We start from the raw sequence: 19,615 nt of genomic DNA, 5'->3' as shown, positions 1-19,615 counted from the left end.
AATTTGACTGGACCATGAATGAATGGAATGGGTCATCCAGCACACCGCAATGACCAATCTTTGCGATATAACGGCTGCCATGTAAATAGATTTGAGTGTAGCTTCTATTTTCCTATCCCCAGGATCCTTTACGGTAAAGGAGCCCAGGGCAGGCAGCACCGCCTTTTTGGACAGTCGAGAGACTGATTACATCAATCCCTGGGGGTTCCTCGCAAAATTTCCTACCTTCAGGAGCAAATGGGAAAATGCGCAAAAACTTTTTTGACACATGGAATTTTTTGTCTGGATTTTTCAAGACCAACTTGAATAGGTCATCTAACTCTGCAGAGGAGGGGGGCTGTGTAACATCTGCCCTAGCAGCTAAGTCTGCAACAGCCTGTTGTAGTAACTGAGCTTTCTGAACATTAGCAGTGAGCTGGTATGACATATCAGACATATTTTTCAGAGACCATGGCCAGTGGTACTCTGAACCCTCTCCCCCAGCCCCTTCACTGATTTGTGAAGATTGGCTGCATTGTTCACATGAAACAGAATCAGATGATACTGGAGAGAATCTGGTGTGGCCTACACTGCACAGCTTGTGTTTACCCATGTTTCACAGTAAGCACAATGACATACACACAGACAGTAATACAGTATATTGCAAGCCTGCCCTACTGTATGTGAGAGGAGATACACAGAGAGAAGGACACCAGCACACCCTTAGCTGTACAGCCCCAGTGAGGCTGTCAGCTAACTTTAATTTAACACTAATAAATTCTGTCCTGTAGAGGACCCAGACATTGCACAATAGCGGCTCTCCCCCTTTGCTACACCCTGTACCAGATTTCCAGTGTGTCTGAGGAGTCAGGAAGCGCTGTGTGTGCTGTCCATGGCTGCAGCAAGCAGAGGAAGGCGCCAAAATGCCTCTGTACCCGATCTGAGTTAGCTCTGCCCCCTCCAAAGGCGCCGGAGCTATTGTTATTATTTATACTGGCAATGCCTCCTTTCAGCTTAAAAACATCACAACAAGTGCAAGTCTAAGCGATTGTGAGCCAGTCTACACGGGGGATCTTAGCGGGAACCCCCCAGGAGGGTCCCGTATGTTGCGCACGCGTTCATCCACACAATGAACCGGGGGACCCCACTAGTGGGGCCCCCGGTTTGTACTCACCACAGGTGGCACCGTCAGGCAGTGATAGGAGTGTGCGGCATGCTGCCGCTGTGAAAGCCAAGGTGCAGTGCCCTGCTGAACAACAACCCCTCGTAATGCCGGTGACCGTCCCTCCCTAACTCCCACGGTGCAGGTATGCTGTTGCCCAAACAGCTTACCAAAAAACCAAACATTAAAAAGAAATTGAAAAAAACTCTCTGGAGCTCCAGAGTGTGCATCCTCTCCTGAGGGCACTTTTTCTAAACTGCCTGTGGGAGGGGCATAGAGTGGAGGAGCCAGCACACCCAATGGAAGAAATTTAAAGTGCACCGGCTCGTTTGGACCCCGTCTATACCCCATCGTACTAGATTCCCCAATATCCCTTAAGGATGCTAGAGAAAAAATAGGATTTTAATTACCTACCGGTAAATTATTTTCTCGTAGAAGATACTGGGGTCCACATTAGTACCATGGGGTATAGATGGGTCCACTAGGAGCCATGGGCACTTTAAGAATTTGATAGTGTGGGCTGGCTCCTCCCTCTATGCCCCTCCTACCAGACTCAGTCTAGGAAACTGTGCCGAGGAGACGGACATACTTTGAGAGAAGGATAATAAGAATTTACTTACCGATAATTCTATTTCTCGGAGTCCGTAGTGGATGCTGGGGTTCCTGAAAGGACCATGGGGAATAGCGGCTCCGCAGGAGACAGGGCACAAAAGTAAAGCTTTTACAGGTCAGGTGGTGTGTACTGGCTCCTCCCCCTATGACCCTCCTCCAGACTCCAGTTAGGTACTGTGCCCGGACGAGCGTACACAATAAGGGAGGATTTTGAATCCCGGGTAAGACTCATACCAGCCACACCAATCACACCGTACAACTTGTGATCTAAACCCAGTTAACAGTATGATAACAGAGGAGCCTCTGAAAGATGGCTTCCTAAACAATAACCCGAATTAGTTAACAATAACTATGTACAAGTATTGCAGATAATCCGCACTTGGGATGGGCGCCCAGCATCCACTACGGACTCCGAGAAATAGAATTATCGGTAAGTAAATTCTTATTTTCTCTATCGTCCTAAGTGGATGCTGGGGTTCCTGAAAGGACCATGGGGATTATACCAAAGCTCCCAAACGGGCGGGAGAGTGCGGATGACTCTGCAGCACCGAATGAGAGAACTCCAGGTCCTCCTTTGCCAGGGTATCAAATTTGTAAAAATTTACAAACGTGTTCTCCCCTGACCACGTAGCTGCTCGGCAGAGTTGTAATGCCGAGACCCCTCGGGCAGCCGCCCAAGATGAGCCCACCTTCCTTGCGGAATGGGCCTTAACAGATTTAGGCTGTGGCAGGCCTGCCACAGAATGTACAAGTTGAATTTTGTTACAAATCCAACGAGCAATCGACTGCTTAGAAGCAGGTGCACCCAACTTGTTGGGTGCATACAGTATAAACAGCGAGTCAGATTTTCTGACTCCAGCCGTCCTTTAAATGTATATTTTTAAGGCTCTGACAACGTCCAACAACTTGGAGTCCTTCAAGTCGTCTGTAGCCGCAGGCACTACAATAGGCTGGTTCAGGTGAAACGCTGATACCACCTTAGGGAGAAAATGCGGACGCGTCCGCAGCTCTGCCCTATGTCGAATGGAAAATTAAATAAGGGCTTTTATAAAACAAAGCCGCCAGTTCAGATACTCTCCCGGCCGAAGCCAGGGCCAGTAACATAGTCACTTTCCATGTGAGATATTTCAAATCCACCTTCTTTAGTGGTTCAAACCAATTTGATTTGAGGAAATCTAAAACTACATTTAGATCCCACGGTGCCACCTTAGGCACCCCAGGAGACTGTATATGCAGTACTCCTTTGATAAAAATCTGGACCTCAGGGACTGAGGCCAATTCTTTTTGGAAGAATATTGATAGGGCCGAAATTTGAACCTTAATAGATCCCAATTTGAGACCCATAGACAATCCTGATTGCAGGAAATGTAGGAAAACGACCCAGTTGAAATTCCTCCATCGGAGCACTCCGCTGCTCGCACCACGCAACATATTTTCGCCAAATACGGCGATAATGCTTCGCGGTGACTTCCTTCCTTGCCTTTATCAAGGTAGGAATGACTTCTTCTGGAATGCCTTTTCCTTTTAGGATCTGGCATTCAAACGCCATGCCGTCAAACGCAGCCGCGGTAAGTCTTGAAAAAGACAAGTACCCTGCTGAAGCAGGTCCCTTCTCAGAAGTAGAGGCCACGGATCGTCCGTGACCATCTCTTGAAGTTCCGGGTACCAAGTCCTTCTTGGCCAATCCGGAGCCACTAGTCTTACTCCACTTTGCCGTATAATCCTCAATACCTTTGGTATGAGAGGCAGAGGAGGAAACACATATACCGACTGGTACACCCAAGGTGTTACCAGCGCGTCCACAGCTATTGCCTGCGGATCTCTTGACCTGGCGCAATACCTGTCCAGTGTTTTGTTGAGGCGAGACGCCATCATGTCCACCATTGGTTTTACCCAACGGTTTAATAGCATGTGGAAAACTTCTGGATGAAGTCTCCACTCTCCCGGGTGAAGGTCGTGTCTGCTGAGGAAGTCTGCTTCCCAGTTGTCCACGCCCGGGATGAATACTGCTGACAGTGCTATCACGTGATTCTCCGCCCAGCGAAGGATCCTGGCAGCTTCTGCCATTGCCCTCCTGCTTCTTGTGCCGCCCTGTCTGTTTACATGGGCGACTGCCGTGATGTTGTCCGACTGGATCAACACCGGTCTTCCTTGAAGCAGAGGTTCCGCCTGGCTTAGAGCATTGTAGATTGCTCTTAGTTCCAGAATGCTTATGTGAAGAGACTTTTTCAGGCTCGACCACACTCCCTGGAAATTTCTTCCCTGTGTGACTGCTCCCCAGCCTCTCAGGCTGGCATCCGTGGTCACCAGGATCCAATCCTGCATGCCGAATCTGCGGCCCTCCAATAGATGAGCCTCCTGCAACCACCACAGAAGGGATACCCTTGTCCTCGGCGACAGGGTTATCCGCAGGTGCATCTGAAGATGCGACCCTGACCATTTGTCCAACAGATCCCTTTGCATGGAATCTGCCGAAAGGGATTGCTTCGTAAGAAGCTACCATTTTTTCCCAGGACTCTTGTGCATTGATGTACAGACACCTTTCCTGGTTTTAGGAGGTTCCTGACCAGGTCAGATAACTCCTTGGCTTTTTCTTCGGGAAGAAAAACCTTTTCTGAACTGTGTCCAGAATCATCCCCAGGAACAGCAGACGAGTTGTCGGCATTAATTGGGATTTTGGAATATTCAGAATCCATCCGTGCTGCTTTAGCACCTCTTGAGATAGTGCTAAACCCATCTCTAGCTGTTCTCTGGACCTTGCCCTTATTAGGAGATCGTCCAAGTATGGGATAATTAATACGCCTTTTCTTCGAAGAAGAAATATTATCTCGGCCATTACCTTTGTAAAGACCCGAGGTGCCGTGGACAAACCAAACGGCAGCGTCTGAAACTGATAGTGACAGTTTTGTACAACGAACCTGAGGTACCCCTGGTGTGAGGGGTAATTGGAACGTGGAGATACGCATCCTTGATGTCCAAGGATACCATAAAGTCCCCTTCTTCCAGGTTCGCTATCACTGCTCTGAGTGACTCCATCTTGAACTTGAACTTCTTTATGTACAGGTTCAAGGACTTCAGATTTAGAATAGGCCTTACCGAGCCATCCGGCTTCGGTACCACAAAAAGAGTGGAATAATACCCCTTCCCTTGTTGTAGAAGAGGTACCTTGACTATCACCTGCTGAGAATACAGCTTGTGAATGGCTTCCAAAACCGTCTCCCTTTCTGAGGGGGACGTTGGTAAAGCAGACTTCAGGAAACGGCGAGGTGGCTCTGTCTCTAATTTCAACCTGTACCCCTGAGATATTATCTGCAGGATCCAGGGATTTACCTGCGAGTGAGCCCACTGCGCGCTGTAATTCTTGAGACGACCGCCTACCGCCCCCGAGTCCGCTTGCGAAGCCCCAGCGTCATGCTGAGGCTTTTGTAGAAGCCGGGGAGGGCTTCTGTTCCTGGGAAGGAGCTGCCTGTTGCTGTCTCTTCCCTCGTCCTCTGCCTCGTGGCAGATATGAATAGCCCTTTGCTCTCTTATTTTTAAAGGAACGAAAAGGCTGCGGTTGAAAGGTCGGTGCCTTTTTCTGTTGGGGAGTGACTTGAGGTAGAAAGGTGGATTTCCCGGCCGTAGCCGTGGCCACCAAATCCGATAGACCGACCCCCAAATAACTCCTCTACGCATCGCCTGTCCACTGTCGTGTCCATAAAGCTCTTCTGGCCGAAATGGACATAGCACTTACCCGTGATGCCAGTGTGCAGATATCTCTCTGTGCATCACGCATATAAAGAAATGCATCCTTTATTTGTTCTAACGACAGTAAAATATTGTCCCTGTCCAGGGTATCAATATTTTCGATCAGGGACTCTGACCAAACTACCCCAGCACTGCACATCCAGGCAGTCGCAATAGCTGGTCGTAGTATAACACCTGCATGTGTGTATATACCTTTTTGGATATTTTCCATCCTCCTATCTGATGGATCTTTAAGTGCGGCCGTCTCAGGAGAGGGTAACGCCACTTGTTTTGATAAGCGTGTTAGCGCTTTGTCCACCCTAGGAGGTGTTTCCCAGCGCTCCCTAACCTCTGGCGGGAAAGGGTATAAAGCCAATAACTTCTTTGAAATTAGCAGTTTTTTATCGGGGCACCCCACGCTTCATCACACACGTCATTTAATTCTTCTGATTCGGTAAAAACTACTGGTAGTTTTTTTACACCCCACATAATACCCTGTTTAGTGGTACCTGTAGTATCAGCTAAATGTAACATCTCCTTTATTGCCAAAATCATATAACGTGTGGCCCTACTGGAGATTCGTCACCTTCACTACCGGAATCAGTGCCTGTGTCTGGGTCTGTGTCGACCGACTGAGGCAAGGGGCGTTTTACAGCCCCTGACGGTGTTTGAGGCGCCTGGACAGGCACTAAGTGAGTGTCCGGCCGCCTCATGTCGGCAAACGACTGCTTAAGCGAGTTGACGCTATCCCGTAATTCCACAAATAAAGGCATCCATTCTGGTGTCGACCCCCTAGAAGGTGACATCCTCATATTTGGCAATTGCTCCGCCTCCACACCAATAACGTCCTCATACATGTCGACACACACGTACCGACACACAGCAGACACACAGGGAATGCTCTATACGAAGACAGGACCCACTAGCCCTTTGGGGAGACAGAGGGAGAGTCTGCCAGCACACACCAAAAAGCGCTATATATGACAGGGATAGCCTTATGATTAAGTGCTCCCTTATAGCTGCTTTTATATTAATATATTGCCATTTATTTTGCCCCCCCTCTCTGTTATACCCTGTTTCTGTAGTGCAGTGCAGGGGAGAGACCTGGGAGCCTTCCTGACCAGCGGAGCTGTGACAGAAAATGGCGCCGTGTGCTGAGGAGATAGGCCCCGCCCCTTTTCCGGCGGGCTCGTCTCCCGCTATTTAGTACATTTAGGCAGGGGTAAATATCTCCATATAGCCTCTGGGGCTATATGTGAGGTATTTTTAGCCTTTTTAAAGGTTTTCATTTGCCTCCCAGGGCGCCCCCCCCCCCAGCGCCCTGCACCCTCAGTGACTGCCGTGTGAAGTGTGCTGAGAGGAAAATGGCGCACAGCTGCAGTGCTGTGCGCTACCTTAAGAAGACTGCAGGAGTCTTCAGCCGCCGATTCTGGACCTCTTCTTGCTTCAGCATCTGTGAGGGGGCCGGCGGCGTGGCTCCGGTGACCATCCAGGCTGTACCTGTGATCGTCCCTCTGGAGCTTCATGTCCAGTAGCCAAGAAGCCAATCCATCCTGCACGCAGGTGAGTTCACTTCTTCTCCCCTCTGTCCCTCGTTGCAGTGATCCTGTTGCCAGCAGGAATCACTGTAAAATAAAAAACCTAAGCTAAACTCTCTAAGCAGCTCTTTATGAGAGCCACCTAGAATTGCACCCTTCTCGGCCGGGCACAAAAATCTAACTGGAGTCTGGAGGAGGGTCATAGGGGGAGGAGCCAGTACACACCACCTGACCTGTAAAAGCTTTACTTTTGTGCCCTGTCTCCTGCGGAGCCGCTATTCCCCATGGTCCTTTCAGGAACCCCAGCATCCACTTAGGACGATAGAGAAATAAAAGGATAGTGGTGAGATTCCGAACCAGCACACACAAACTAGAGGAAAGCCAAGCTAACCAAACTTTAAACCAGGAACAGCAACCGCTGAACCAACAATTCTTAACCAAGTAACAGTGCAGGAAGAAACGAAGCACTGGGCGGGCGCCCAGTACCCTCTACGGACTACGAGAATAAATCCTATTTTCTCTTACATCCTAAAGGATACTGGGGTCCACATTAGTACCATGGGGATGTACCAAAGCTCCCAAACCACGTGAGAGAGTGCTCAGGTTCCTGCAGAACTGATTGACCAAACTGAAGGTCCTCAGAGGCCAAAGTATCGAACTTGTAGAACGTGTTCGAACCTGACCAAGTAGCTGTTCGGCAGAGCTGTAAAGCCGAGACACCCCGGGCAGCCGCCCAGGAAGAACCCAGTAGTGGGCCTGTACAGACTTTGGACACGGCAAATCTGCCGTGGAATAAGCATGATGGATAGTAAGCCTGATCCAACGTGTAATTGTCTGCTTTGAAGCAGGACACTCAAATTTATTGGGATCATAGAGAACAAACAGCGAGGCTGATTTCCTGTGACGAGCTGTCCGTTTCACATAGATCTTCAAAGCCCTCACAACATCCAAGGACTTTGCAGTAGCAGAGGTGTCAGTAAGCACCGGCACCACAATAGGTTGGTTGATATGAAACGTAAACACCACCTTTGGAAGAAAGTGCTGACGAGGTCTGAGTTCAGCCCTATCTTCATGAAAAATCAAATAGGGGCTTTTGTGAGACAATGCCCCCAGCTCCGACACACTACTCGCAGAAGCCAAGGCAGACAGTATGACTTCCTTCCACATAAGAAACTTGACGTCAACGTCCTGTAAAGGCTCAGACCAATCCAATTGCAGGAACTGCAACATCAGGTTGAGATCCCAAGGTGCTGTAAGAGACACAAAGGGAGGTTGGATGTGCAGAACCCCCATCAAAAATGTCTGAACCTCAGGGAGAGAAGCCAAATGTTTCTAGAAGAAAATGGATAAGGCCGAAATCTGGACCTTTATGGAGCCCAGACGTAGGCCCACATCCACACCCGATAGCAGAAAAAGGAGAAAACACCCCAACTTAAATTCCGTCGCAGGAATTTTCCAGTTTTCACACCAAGAGACGTATTTTTTTCCAAATACAGTGGTAATGTTTAGACTTTACCCCCTTTCTGGCTTGGATCAGGGTTGGAATAACCCTATTTGGGATCCCCTTCCGGGCTAGAATTTGACGCTCAACCTCCATGCCGTCAAACGAAGCCGTGGTAAATCTTGATAGACGGACAGTCCCTGTTGGAGAAGGTCCTTGCGAAGAGGCAAAGGCCACGGGTCTATTAGAAGCACCTCCAGTAGATCCGCATAACAGGCCCGTCTTGGCCAGTCTGGAGCAATGAGAATTGCTTGAACCTTTTCCCTTATATTCTTTTGAGAATCTTTGGTATCAAAGGGAGTGGTGGAAACACATACACCATCTGGTAGACCCATGGAGTCACCAGAGCGTCCACCGCCACTGCATGTGGGTCCCTCGACCTGGAACAATACCACTTGAGCTTCTTTTTGAGGCGTGAGGCCATCCTGTCGATTTGTGGTATTCCTGACCGACGTGTCAAGCACCCAAACACCTCCGGGTGAAGGCCCCACTCTCCCGGATGGAGATCGTGTCTGCTGAGAGCGTGTCTTTCTACCCAGAGGAGAATCCTTGTTACCTCTGACATTGCTGCTCTGCTCTTCGTTCCGCCTTGTTGGTTTGTGTACGTCACTGCCGTCACATTGTCTGACTGAACCTGAATGGCCTGATCTTGAAGAAGATGCGATGCCTGTAGAAAAGCGTTGTATATGGCTCTTAGTTTCAGAACGTTGATCAGAAGAATGGCTTTCTGACATGACCATTTTCCTTGGAACTATTTCCCCTGGGTGACTGCTCCCCAACCTCTGAGGCTTGCGTCTGTGGTCAGCAGATTCCAATTTTGAATCCCGAACCTTCGACCCTCGGTCAGGTGAAAAGTCTGAAGCCACCACAGAAGAGAAATCCTGATTTTTGGTGACAGACAGATCCTCTGGTGCATGTGAAGATGTGATCCAGATCATCTGTCCAACAGATCTAGCTGGAAGGGCCTTGCGTGGAACCTTCCGTACTACAGCGCTTTGTAAGTGGCCACCATCTTTCCCAGAAGGCGAATGCATAGATGCATCGATATCCGGGTTTTCCTTGGAACATCCCGCACCATCGACGGGATCACCAATTTCCAATGGAATAAATACCTTCTGTGCCTCTGTATCCAGTATCATCCCCAGGAACGGAAGTCTCCATGTTGGTTCCAGATGAGATTTTGGTAGGTTCAGAATCCAACCGTGATCCTTGAGTAGACGGGTTGAGAGGGCAATGTTGTCTAACAACTTCTCCCTGGAAGGTGCTTTTATCAACAGATTGTCCAGATACGGAATTATGTTCACTCCCTGTTTGCGGAGGATAAACATCATCTCTGCCATTACCATCGATGCCGTGGAGAGGTCAAATGGCAGGGCCTGGAACTGGTAGTGACAGTCCTGTAATGCAAACCTTAGATAAGCCTGATGAGGCGGCCAAATCGGAATATGAAGGTACGCATCCTTGATATCCAGAGACACCAAGAATTCCCCCTCTTCCAGACCTGAGATCACCGCTCTCAGAGACTCCATCCTGAACCTGAACACCCGTAGGTACGGGTTCAACAACTTGAGATTTAAAATGGGCCTTACCGAACCGTCTCACTTCGGAACCACAAACAGGTTGGAATAATAACCTTTGCTTTGCAGCTGAAGTGGAACTGGAATAATGACCTGAGTCATTGCTTCCTGTAAAGTCGTACTTGCTTCTTGAGAACCTGGTAAACCTGATTTGAAGAATCTGCAAGGTTGGAGTTCCTGAAACTTCAGTCTGTAGCCCTGGGCTATAAGATTTATGATCCAGGGATCCTGGGAAGATATTGCCCATCTGTGACTGAAGAGTCTTAAATGGGCTCCCACTTGACTGTCTTCCAGGCAATGCGGTCCACCATTATGCTGAAGGCTTAGAGGAAGCAGAACCGGGGTTCTGTTCATGTGAACCTGCAGTTGCTGGTTTTCTGGGTATACCTCTATTGCCTTTGAAGGTGTAGAAGAACCCTTGGTCTTGTTATAAAACTTTGCTGTCCGAAAGGACTGCAGAGTTGGAGCAGTGTAGGATTTTCTATCCGGGGAAGCGGCGGAAGGAAGGTATGTAGACTTACCCGCCGTAGGCTTGGATATCCACGTATCCAGTTCATCTCCAAAAAAGGCTTCCCCTATGAAAGGTAGGCTTTCCACGCCATTCATGGAATCCGTGTCCGCAGTCCACTGGCATAGCAACAAGTCCCTGCATGCCGATACTGCCATAGGAGTGGAGCGTGCATTAGGTAAACCAATTTCCTTCATGGCCTCCACCATAAAGTTAGCCGAATCCTGTATATGCTGAAGGAGTAAAATTATCTCCTCCCTGGATAAGGAATCTAACCCGTCAATTAGATTACCTGACTATTTAGCAATGGCCCTAGAGGTCCATGCACACGCTATAGTGGGTCTCTGGGCCACCCCCACAGCTGTGTACAGAGATGTGAGAGTAGTCTCAATCTTGCGGTCTGCAGCATCCTTCAATGAAGCTGCCCCAGGAATGGGTAAAACTATCTTACGTGACAGCCTAGAAACAGATGTTTCAACAATCGGTGGGTTTTCCCATTTCTTTCTGTCATCCTGAAGAAATGGGAAGGATGTGAGTAGCCTTTTTGGGACCTGAAACTTCTTGTCAGGATTCACCCAAGTTGCTTCAAATAGGGAATTTAATTCCTCAGATGCAGGGAAAGTAGCTCAGGATCTCTTTTTTACATTAAAATAAGATTCCTCCTCGTCCTCTGACATCTTATCAGGAATGTGCAGGACATCTCTAATAGCTTCTATCAGGTCTTGTATCACCTGTGATAAAGCTGCATCCCCCCCTACCGAGTCCACCTCACCCCCCTCTGGGTCTGATACATCATCATCATCGGTGTCAGCCTGCATAATTTGGGCCAGAGTACGCTTCTGTGGACAAATAGCAGTGGTCTGAGACGCCGGAATAACCACTGAATCACTATTCATCAGGTCATCTACAGATTGCCTTAACTATTGAATCTCCTTTTCATTTTGGGATAATTTGTTTAAAATATTTGAAATCATCCCTTTTAATGAATCTAACCATACAGGTTCTGATCCACTAGCATAAGAATGTGTACTATCCTGAGTACATGGCAGTGAGCCCCCAGATTGAGAAAAATACTCTGCTGTGCATGATACACACTTCTTTGACATGATAAATGTAAAACAATACACACACAGGGAGGAATAGGTTAAAAGCACAGTTAACCCACACAGAGCCCTTCTAGGGAGACACAGGGGTATATGCAATAGCGGGCGAATTCGCGGCAATTATCGCCGTTTTTTCAATTCGACCAAATTCGCCAGGTGAATTCCGGAAGGTGGCTTCCGGAATTCACCATATGCAATGAAAAACGGATTCGCCAGAGTCGCGGGCGAAAATCGGCCGATTTGGCGGATTTTGCCGCGATTTTAAAAAACGGGAAAAAACGGGGAAAAGCCCGAAAAAAAAATGGCGTGGGGTCCCCCCTCCAAAGCATAACCAGCCTCGGGCTCATCGAGCTGGTCCTGGTTCTAAAAATGCAGGGGAAAAATCGGCCAGGGATCCCCCGTATTTTTAAAACCAGCACCGGGCTCTGCGCCTGATGCTGGTGCCAAAAATACGGGGGACAAAAAGAGTAGGGGTCCCCCGTATTTTTAACACCAGCATCGGGCTCCACTAGCTGGACAGATAATGCCACAGCCGGGGGTCACTTTTATGCCGTGCCCTGCGGCCGTGGCATCAAATATCCAACTAGTCACCCCTGGCCGGGGTACCCTGGGGGAGTGGGGACCCCTTCAATCAAGGGGTCCCCCCCCCCCAGCCACCCAAGGGCCAGGGGTGAAGCCCGAGGCTGTCCCCCCCCATCCAATGGGCTGCGGATGGGGGGGCTGATAGCCTTTGTGATAAAAAAAAAGATATTGTTTTTTCCATTAGTACTACAAGTCCCAGCAAGCCTCCCCCGCAAGCTGGTACTTGGAGAACCACAAGTACCAGCATGCGGGAGAAAAACGGGCCCGCTGGTACCTGTAGTACTACTGGGAAAAAAATACCCAAATAAAAACAGGCACACCTTGATAGTAAAACTTTATTTCATACGCCGACACACACATACTTACCTGTGTTGACACGCCGACTGCAACGATCTCCGACGATCCGAGGGTACCTGTCAAAAAATTATACTCACCTTCCAGCGTCCAGAGGTCCAGGTCCAGAGGTAAATCCACGTACTTTGTAAAAAAACAAACCGAACACGATCCACCGGACTAATGAAAGGGGTCCAATGTTTTCACATTAGACTCCTTTCCCCGAATGCCGGGACATCACGTGACTCCTGTCACTGATGTCCCTTCAGCCAATCAGGAAGCGCTACTGCCGTGGCGCTCACCTGATTGGCTGGACGCCGTCTGTACTCTGACAGCGCCTCGCAAAGCCGCTCCATTACTTTCAATGGTGGGAACTTTGCGGCTAGCGGTGGGGTCACCCGCCGGTCAGCCGCTGACCGGCGGGTGACCTCACCGCTAGCCGCTAAGTTCCCACCATTGAATATAATGGAGGGAGCTGTGCGATGCGCTGTCACAGCGATCAGCCAATCAGGTGAGCGCAACGAAGTTGCGCTTCCTGATTGGCTTAGAGACCTGTCAGTGACAGCTGTCACTGACAGGTCTCATTCGTGGAAAGGTGTCCCATGTGTCAGCATGGGACCCCTTTCAGTCCGTTCTGGAGCGGGTATTTGCGTTTTCTTTTTTTGCCAAGTACGTGGATTTATCTCTGGACCCTGAGGTGAGTATATTGAACTTTGCTTTTCAGGTATCCGTGGATTCTACATGGAGAAGAGGACCGATGTCGGCGTGTGAACATAGGTAAGTATGTGTGTGTCGGTAGTGTGAAATAAAGTTTTACTGTCGACGGTGTGTGTGTCCTGTTTTTATTTGGGTATTTTTTTCCCAGTAGTACTACAGGTACCAGCGGGCCCGCTTTTCTCCCGCATGCTGGTACTTGTGGTTCTCCAAGTACCAGCTTGCGGGGGAGGCTTGCTGGGACTTGTAGTACTAATGGAAAAAACAATATCTTTTTTTTATCACAAAGGCTATCAGCCCCCCCATCCGCAGCCCATTGGATGGGGGGGGACAGCCTCGGGCTTCACCCCTGGCCCTTGGGTGGCTGGGGGGGGGGACCCCTTGATTGAAGGGGTCCCCACTCCCCCAGGGTACCCCGGCCAGGGGTGACTAGTTGGATATTTGATGCCACGGCCGCAGGGCACGGCATAAAAGTGACCCCCGGCTGTGGCATTATCTGTCCAGCTAGTGGAGCCCGATGCTGGTGTTAAAAATACGGGGGACCCCTACTCTTTTTGTCCCCCGTATTTTTGGCACCAGCACCAGGCGCAGAGCCCGGTGCTGGTTTTAAAAATACGGGGGATCCCCTGTCAATTTTTTCCCCGCATTTTTAGAACCAGGACCAGCTCAATGAGCCCGAGGCTGGTTATGCTTTGGAGGGGGGACCCCACGCCATTTTTTTTTCTGATTTTACCGTTCCAGCAATAAAAATAAAAAATAAAAAAATAATAATATTTTTAAAAATATATAAATAATATTTGTGCCTCCCCCCAAAAAAAAAAAAGTACCTAATCCCTTCTAATATAAATAGATCTGCTATTCCCAAAAAAAAAAAACACCAAAAAAAACATGTTTAAATTTTTTTTATTTGTTTTCACCCTCCAAAGTGTGGCGGATTGAAAATGACGAATTTGCTGTCTAAAAGCACTGCTGTCGAATTTCCAAACTTGAATTGAATATGCTTTGGTCGAATTGCAGCACTTGTATCATTGCAGAAAAGTCAAATTTGCAAAAAGTCGAATTTCAAAAAGTCGAATTTTGAAAGTCCGTTTTTTGGTCGGAAAACACTGCATTGCATAGGCGAATTTTTTTTTTTGGTCGAAAATTACCCGAAATTCGCCAATTTCGGGAATTCGACCACAATTGCATATACCCCACAGAGTATATTGGAGTCAGCCACACAGCGCCCCTATAGCTAAAATACAAACTTAGCTGGGTCGCAAACTAAATACCCTAATAGGGACGCCGGCCACCTACTCAGTCTTCTGGCTCTGTTAGGGGTGGCGGCGTGCTGCGGGTCTGTACGCTCACCGTGGTGGGGTTTGCGAATAGGACCCTCAGGAGCTCAGTGTCCTGTCAGCAGGGAACGGGACCATTAACCCTAGGGAGGTTGGCCCGTGTGTCGCCCCCCCCCTCCCCCAAGTCCCACGAAGCAAGCAGTCTGGTGCCTAGGGACCGGTGGTGCCGCGGTGGCTCTGGACCCCCTCCCCCACCCGTAGCACCTCCACACCTCCCCAACCCGTGGCACCACCGCACTCACCCCTCCCCCACCCACGGCACCCCCGCAACCGCTCCTTCCCCACCCACGGTGGCACTGGACCCCCACCCGCGGCACCAACGCACCGCCTCTCTCCCATACGCGCCACCACCGCACCAGCCCCTCCCCCACCTGCGGCACCCCAGGACCCCTTCCACCATCCGCATTTCCCCCACACCCACCACTCCCTCAACCACAGCACCTACTAGGTGATTCATCAGGCCCTGCATGAGCTGTTCACGCGGTTGCAAGGGGCTACGACCCCTTAACCATCGCACGCCCTTTGTCCGTGCAATATTTAACCACTCACACAATTATGATTGGAGGGAATACTCCATATAATACAAATATTGCATGCCATGAGGACGTGCAAGGGTTAAGGGGGCGTAGCCCCTTATGACAGTGTGAAGAGCGCCCGTAGGGCATGATGAATCACCTAGTTCATATTATATATTTACACACATTTTATATTATATATATATATATGCATGCATACATACATACACTGTGTACAGTACATACATAAACATGCATGTATAAAAATAAAATGTTTTCCATAGCTTTTCTGTATATAAACAACTGTCAGGAAAAAGTCCACCTTTGCACAAAGTAGTGTTCTCTGTTGCCCTTAGATGACAGCCAATCTGCTGCGTAGACACAATTGTTTAAAATGCCTAGACCTAAACATTGTGGTCAAGGACAACCAGAATACACAAATCTGCCTGTACAATAGATTCCCTGCAGATCGACGTTCCCTTTAAGTCAGACAATGATGGCAATGCAAACGTCACCTGTGTCTCGGTGCTCCAGGTTCTGCAGGATTACTTGCAGGAAGGACAGGCAGTAGGAATGAACAGGCACAGACTCCTCTTGTAGGATAGTCAGGAAAGAATACGCTGCTGTCAGCTGCATCTCTACTCCTGCAACATGGAGAACCTCCTGTCAACAGGGGAATATTAGAATAGGAAGAACATTAGACTACATTACCAGCGTATCATCATAGGTGTGACTTCTCACCTGGAGATAATGGTAGTGCTGGACAGGGGCAGAGATTAACAGCAAGGCACCAACTCCCAGTACCTCTCTTAATAAACTCGGCCAAGATCTGGGTGATGTTAATTTCTCCGTTGTTAATCTCTGCTATAATACACTGCTATAATCTCCAGGTCAGAAGTTCCCACCTACACTTATTATACAAATCGGCATTTTACTTCCCAGGAAAATTACATTTCTTTCTCCCCATGCATGCCAGTCTGATCCAATCAATACAGTATTTCTTCAAACTGTATTTAATGATGTTGTACAACTTTTGTTACAATGATGAACCTTGCCCAATGAAATAACTTGTGTGTCCTGATAGCAAGCAATGTCTGTGGTCTTTATTCGGGTATGGGTCGTTGGGTCGACTCAATTTAGGTCAACAGTCACTGGGTCGACCATGGAAGGTCAACATGGTCATTAGGTCGACCTGTACTAGGTCAACAGGTCAACATGGGTTTTTGGACTTTTTTTGGTGTTGTTTTCTTCGTAAAGTGACGGGGAACCCCAATTAGTGCGTCGCTTCGCTCACCATGCTTCGGGCAAGGTGACCATTCCCAACTGTAGTCCACATGGATCGTCAAGTATGAAAAGTCCAAAAAATGAAAACAAATGTGAAAAACTCATGTCAACCTTTTGACCTGTCGACCTAGTACATGTCCACCTAAAGACCATGTCGACCTAATGAATGTCGACCTTCAGTGGACGACCTAATGACTGTTGACCTAAGCTGTGTCGACCTAACGACCGTATCCCCTTTATTCAAGGTATTTCATTTTCTTCTACAATTTCAGTTCTCTATACAGATGTCCTAAGCTACACACCTGACTGATGTCACTCCCAATGCACTGACTTTACCATCTTCTGAGTGATGAAACAATCTTTACACTGTGTGTGGCCTGTACTTGAATATATGCATCAATACTTATTACAGGCACTGGGCTTTTGGAGATGTTCAAAAGGGGAACAGTCATAAACAAAACTGTAACACGTGTGCTCTTCCAGGTCTTAGTTACTTCATGGAAAAGTTAGCAAACACTCTTATTCATTGGTTCTTTCTGTTCTTTTTGCAAAAACAGCATCTAATTAGCTTCTCTGTTCTGTCGTCCTTAACATGTCAATCGTTTGGGGTTGAGCTATTGACGGTCTAGCTTTTTACTGTAGATCTGTTGAACCCCACCCTTCTGATACATGTAGGCTGAAATCTGCGATGCACAAGTAGATCGGCTACAGACGAGTATCTGCAACTATAATAAATAAGAAACTATGCTATTTTTTGGGGACAGAGCAGATACTTACACTGATGAGACCCTAATAAGGTGTGCTTAGAAGTCTTGGTATGTTTCCTGGGACATTTTTGGGGGTCCTGCATTTGACTTCTGATAACATACTCACCAATTTACTGGCTGCCCCTTGGATCGGGACAGCAGGGGACATGTGGGGGTATGGTGAGGAGTGCAGGGGGCGGGGCTCATTGTGGTCCCCTCCTACTATACAGTGCTGAGATTAAAGTGTGTGTGGGGGGGGACTGGGCAAATAATGACGTGATTCACGCTGAATTGCGCAATCAGACCACTCAGACCTCCCACTGTACTCAGAAAGTGGGCAGCACAGGACAGATGCAATGCTGTTTGGGAGACATGAACGCTCTTCCAGACGGCCGGGATTAGCACCTGAGATGCAGAAGCGTCCTGGCCATTCAGGGAGAGTAGGTAAGTAGCACCTCTTTCACAGCGCACAAATAACCCGGTTTTGACCAGGTATATTGCCAGGTCGACACGGGTCACTGTGTGGTGTGAAAGGGTCACTCCAGAAATCCCGGGTCGTCTGACCCGGTAATTCAACCCGGGTATAAGAACAGTTATTTCCAGGTCAGGCGCAATGTGAACGGGCTACCCGGGTCAATGCGACATGGGACCCGTTCGATGCATAGGGAGAGGCGGCGTGGAGATGATGTCATTTCCCAACGCCGCCTCTGCACCTGCCCGCTATGCTGGCTCCGTCCCCGCCATTGGATGGCAACCCGATCCGTCATATTGCCAAGTTGGGGTGGCGGGTCCTACCCGGGAAGGACCCGTTTCCAATTCTCGGGTGGGACCCGGCATTGCGAAGTGAAAGTGGTATAAGTCTGAAAAGTACAAACAAATGGTCAGGTGTAAGCAAACACTGAATGGGATTACAGACAGTAAATCTGCAGTGCGTAGGAAAATGTCTTCACTCATGATCACATGATCACAAGTTCTGAAACTTTTCACAGTGCAGGATAGTGCAAGTACACCCTAATGATGACGACTATCAAACCAAGGATTTTGGTTTATATGTGTTGAACGCTGCATCAGCCGCTAAGGGGTGGGTTTACTAACTGTTGTTTTATCAAAGGCGCCGATGTTTGGAAGCTTTGACTGATAGATTTACAAACAGAAACAGAAATAAGGACAAAACAAGCCTAGTTTTGCATTTATTACAGTTGACATTTTAAATCTATCAATCACCACGGTAAGTGTGGGGGGGAATGGGGATATCAGCCTGTAGCCCCCAAAAAAGTGAAAACTAAAGCCCCATACACACTAGGCGATATTTTGAAGGGCTTTCTTAGAGATATTGTTCACAATATCACCTAGTGTGTACACTCATTATCGTTAACGATGCGCGCTCCCGTGCGTGGTTAACGACCCCCTCCCTCGTCTGAACATGTACAGACTAGGGAGGTCCTTCTTAACGACAGCCATGCTACAGATGCAGCATGGCTGTCGTCGTCCCCCGCCGCTCACTTCCCCGATGGCATCGGCAAGTGTGTATATCGGATTTGGCGGGGGATCGGCTAGTGTGTACTGGCCTTAAAATTGGAAAACCACATAGAGGTCTATTGGTGGGCACAAGCAATATGCCTTGAGCTAAAATTATAAAAAGCAAGTGTTTTTCAGCAAATGAATGCTCTAGATCAGGCATGTCCAAACTGCGGCCTTCCAGCTGTTGTGAAACTACATATCCCAGCATGCCCTGAACCAGTTTTGCTGTCAGAGAATGCTAAAGCTGTGTCAGGGCATGCTGGGATGGTAGTTTCTCAACAGCTGGAGGGCCGCAGTTTGGACATGCCTGCTCTAGATGAATGTGGGATGCATAAAATGCCTGTAAGCTGATTTTTGTGCCATTTTAAGTCAATTTTAAAAATGTGTTTCTAAAATCACCTGTAACCCCCAACTACAAGCCTAACAACACCTGCCCCATCAATACAACACCCCCATATACCTGTTGCACATAATTTAACCCATTGGGGCAGATGTACTAAGCCTGCAGAAGTGATAAAGCAGTGATAAGTGCAAGGTGATAATGCACCAGCCAATCAGCTCCAAACTGTCAATTTAAATATTGGAGCTGATTGTCTGGTACATTATCACCTTGCACTTATCACTGCTTTATCACTTCTCCAGGCTTAATACATCTGCCCCATTATTCTGCATTCTGCAGAATATCACATCAAAAATTACATGTAATTATTGCCCAAATTATGCTAATTAAAAATGTCATCATTGAGGGGAGGGGCACACCAGGGGTTCTGCACTAAGCCCCAACATTTTTACCTTAAAATAGGGACTTTCCTCAACTTTTCACCTGATTGGGGACTGTAAATTAAAAGCAGCACTGTTTTAATTCCTACAGTTACCA

General features: G+C 48.2%; 1 protein-coding gene across 3 annotated transcripts in view; it reads right to left on the bottom strand.

The window, feature by feature from the left end:
• Positions 1 to 19,615, bottom strand: part of PPP4R4 (protein phosphatase 4 regulatory subunit 4) — a 468,463-nt gene that overhangs the window by 102,502 nt on the left and 346,346 nt on the right. For 2 of the 3 annotated variants that reach the window (XM_063947591.1, XM_063947590.1), the window contains one exon: positions 15,703 to 15,850. In XM_063947591.1, the coding sequence (XP_063803661.1) occupies positions 15,703 to 15,823 (121 nt within the window). In that variant the 5' untranslated portion in view covers positions 15,824 to 15,850. The remainder of the gene's footprint in view (positions 1 to 15,702; positions 15,851 to 19,615) is intronic. The other variant, XM_063947592.1, reaches the window with a different exon arrangement.

Source organism: Pseudophryne corroboree, chromosome 12, assembly GCF_028390025.1.
Source record: "Pseudophryne corroboree isolate aPseCor3 chromosome 12, aPseCor3.hap2, whole genome shotgun sequence".
Classification (NCBI taxonomy): Eukaryota; Metazoa; Chordata; class Amphibia; order Anura; family Myobatrachidae; genus Pseudophryne; species Pseudophryne corroboree.
This window is presented reverse-complemented; position numbering and strand designations above follow the sequence as displayed.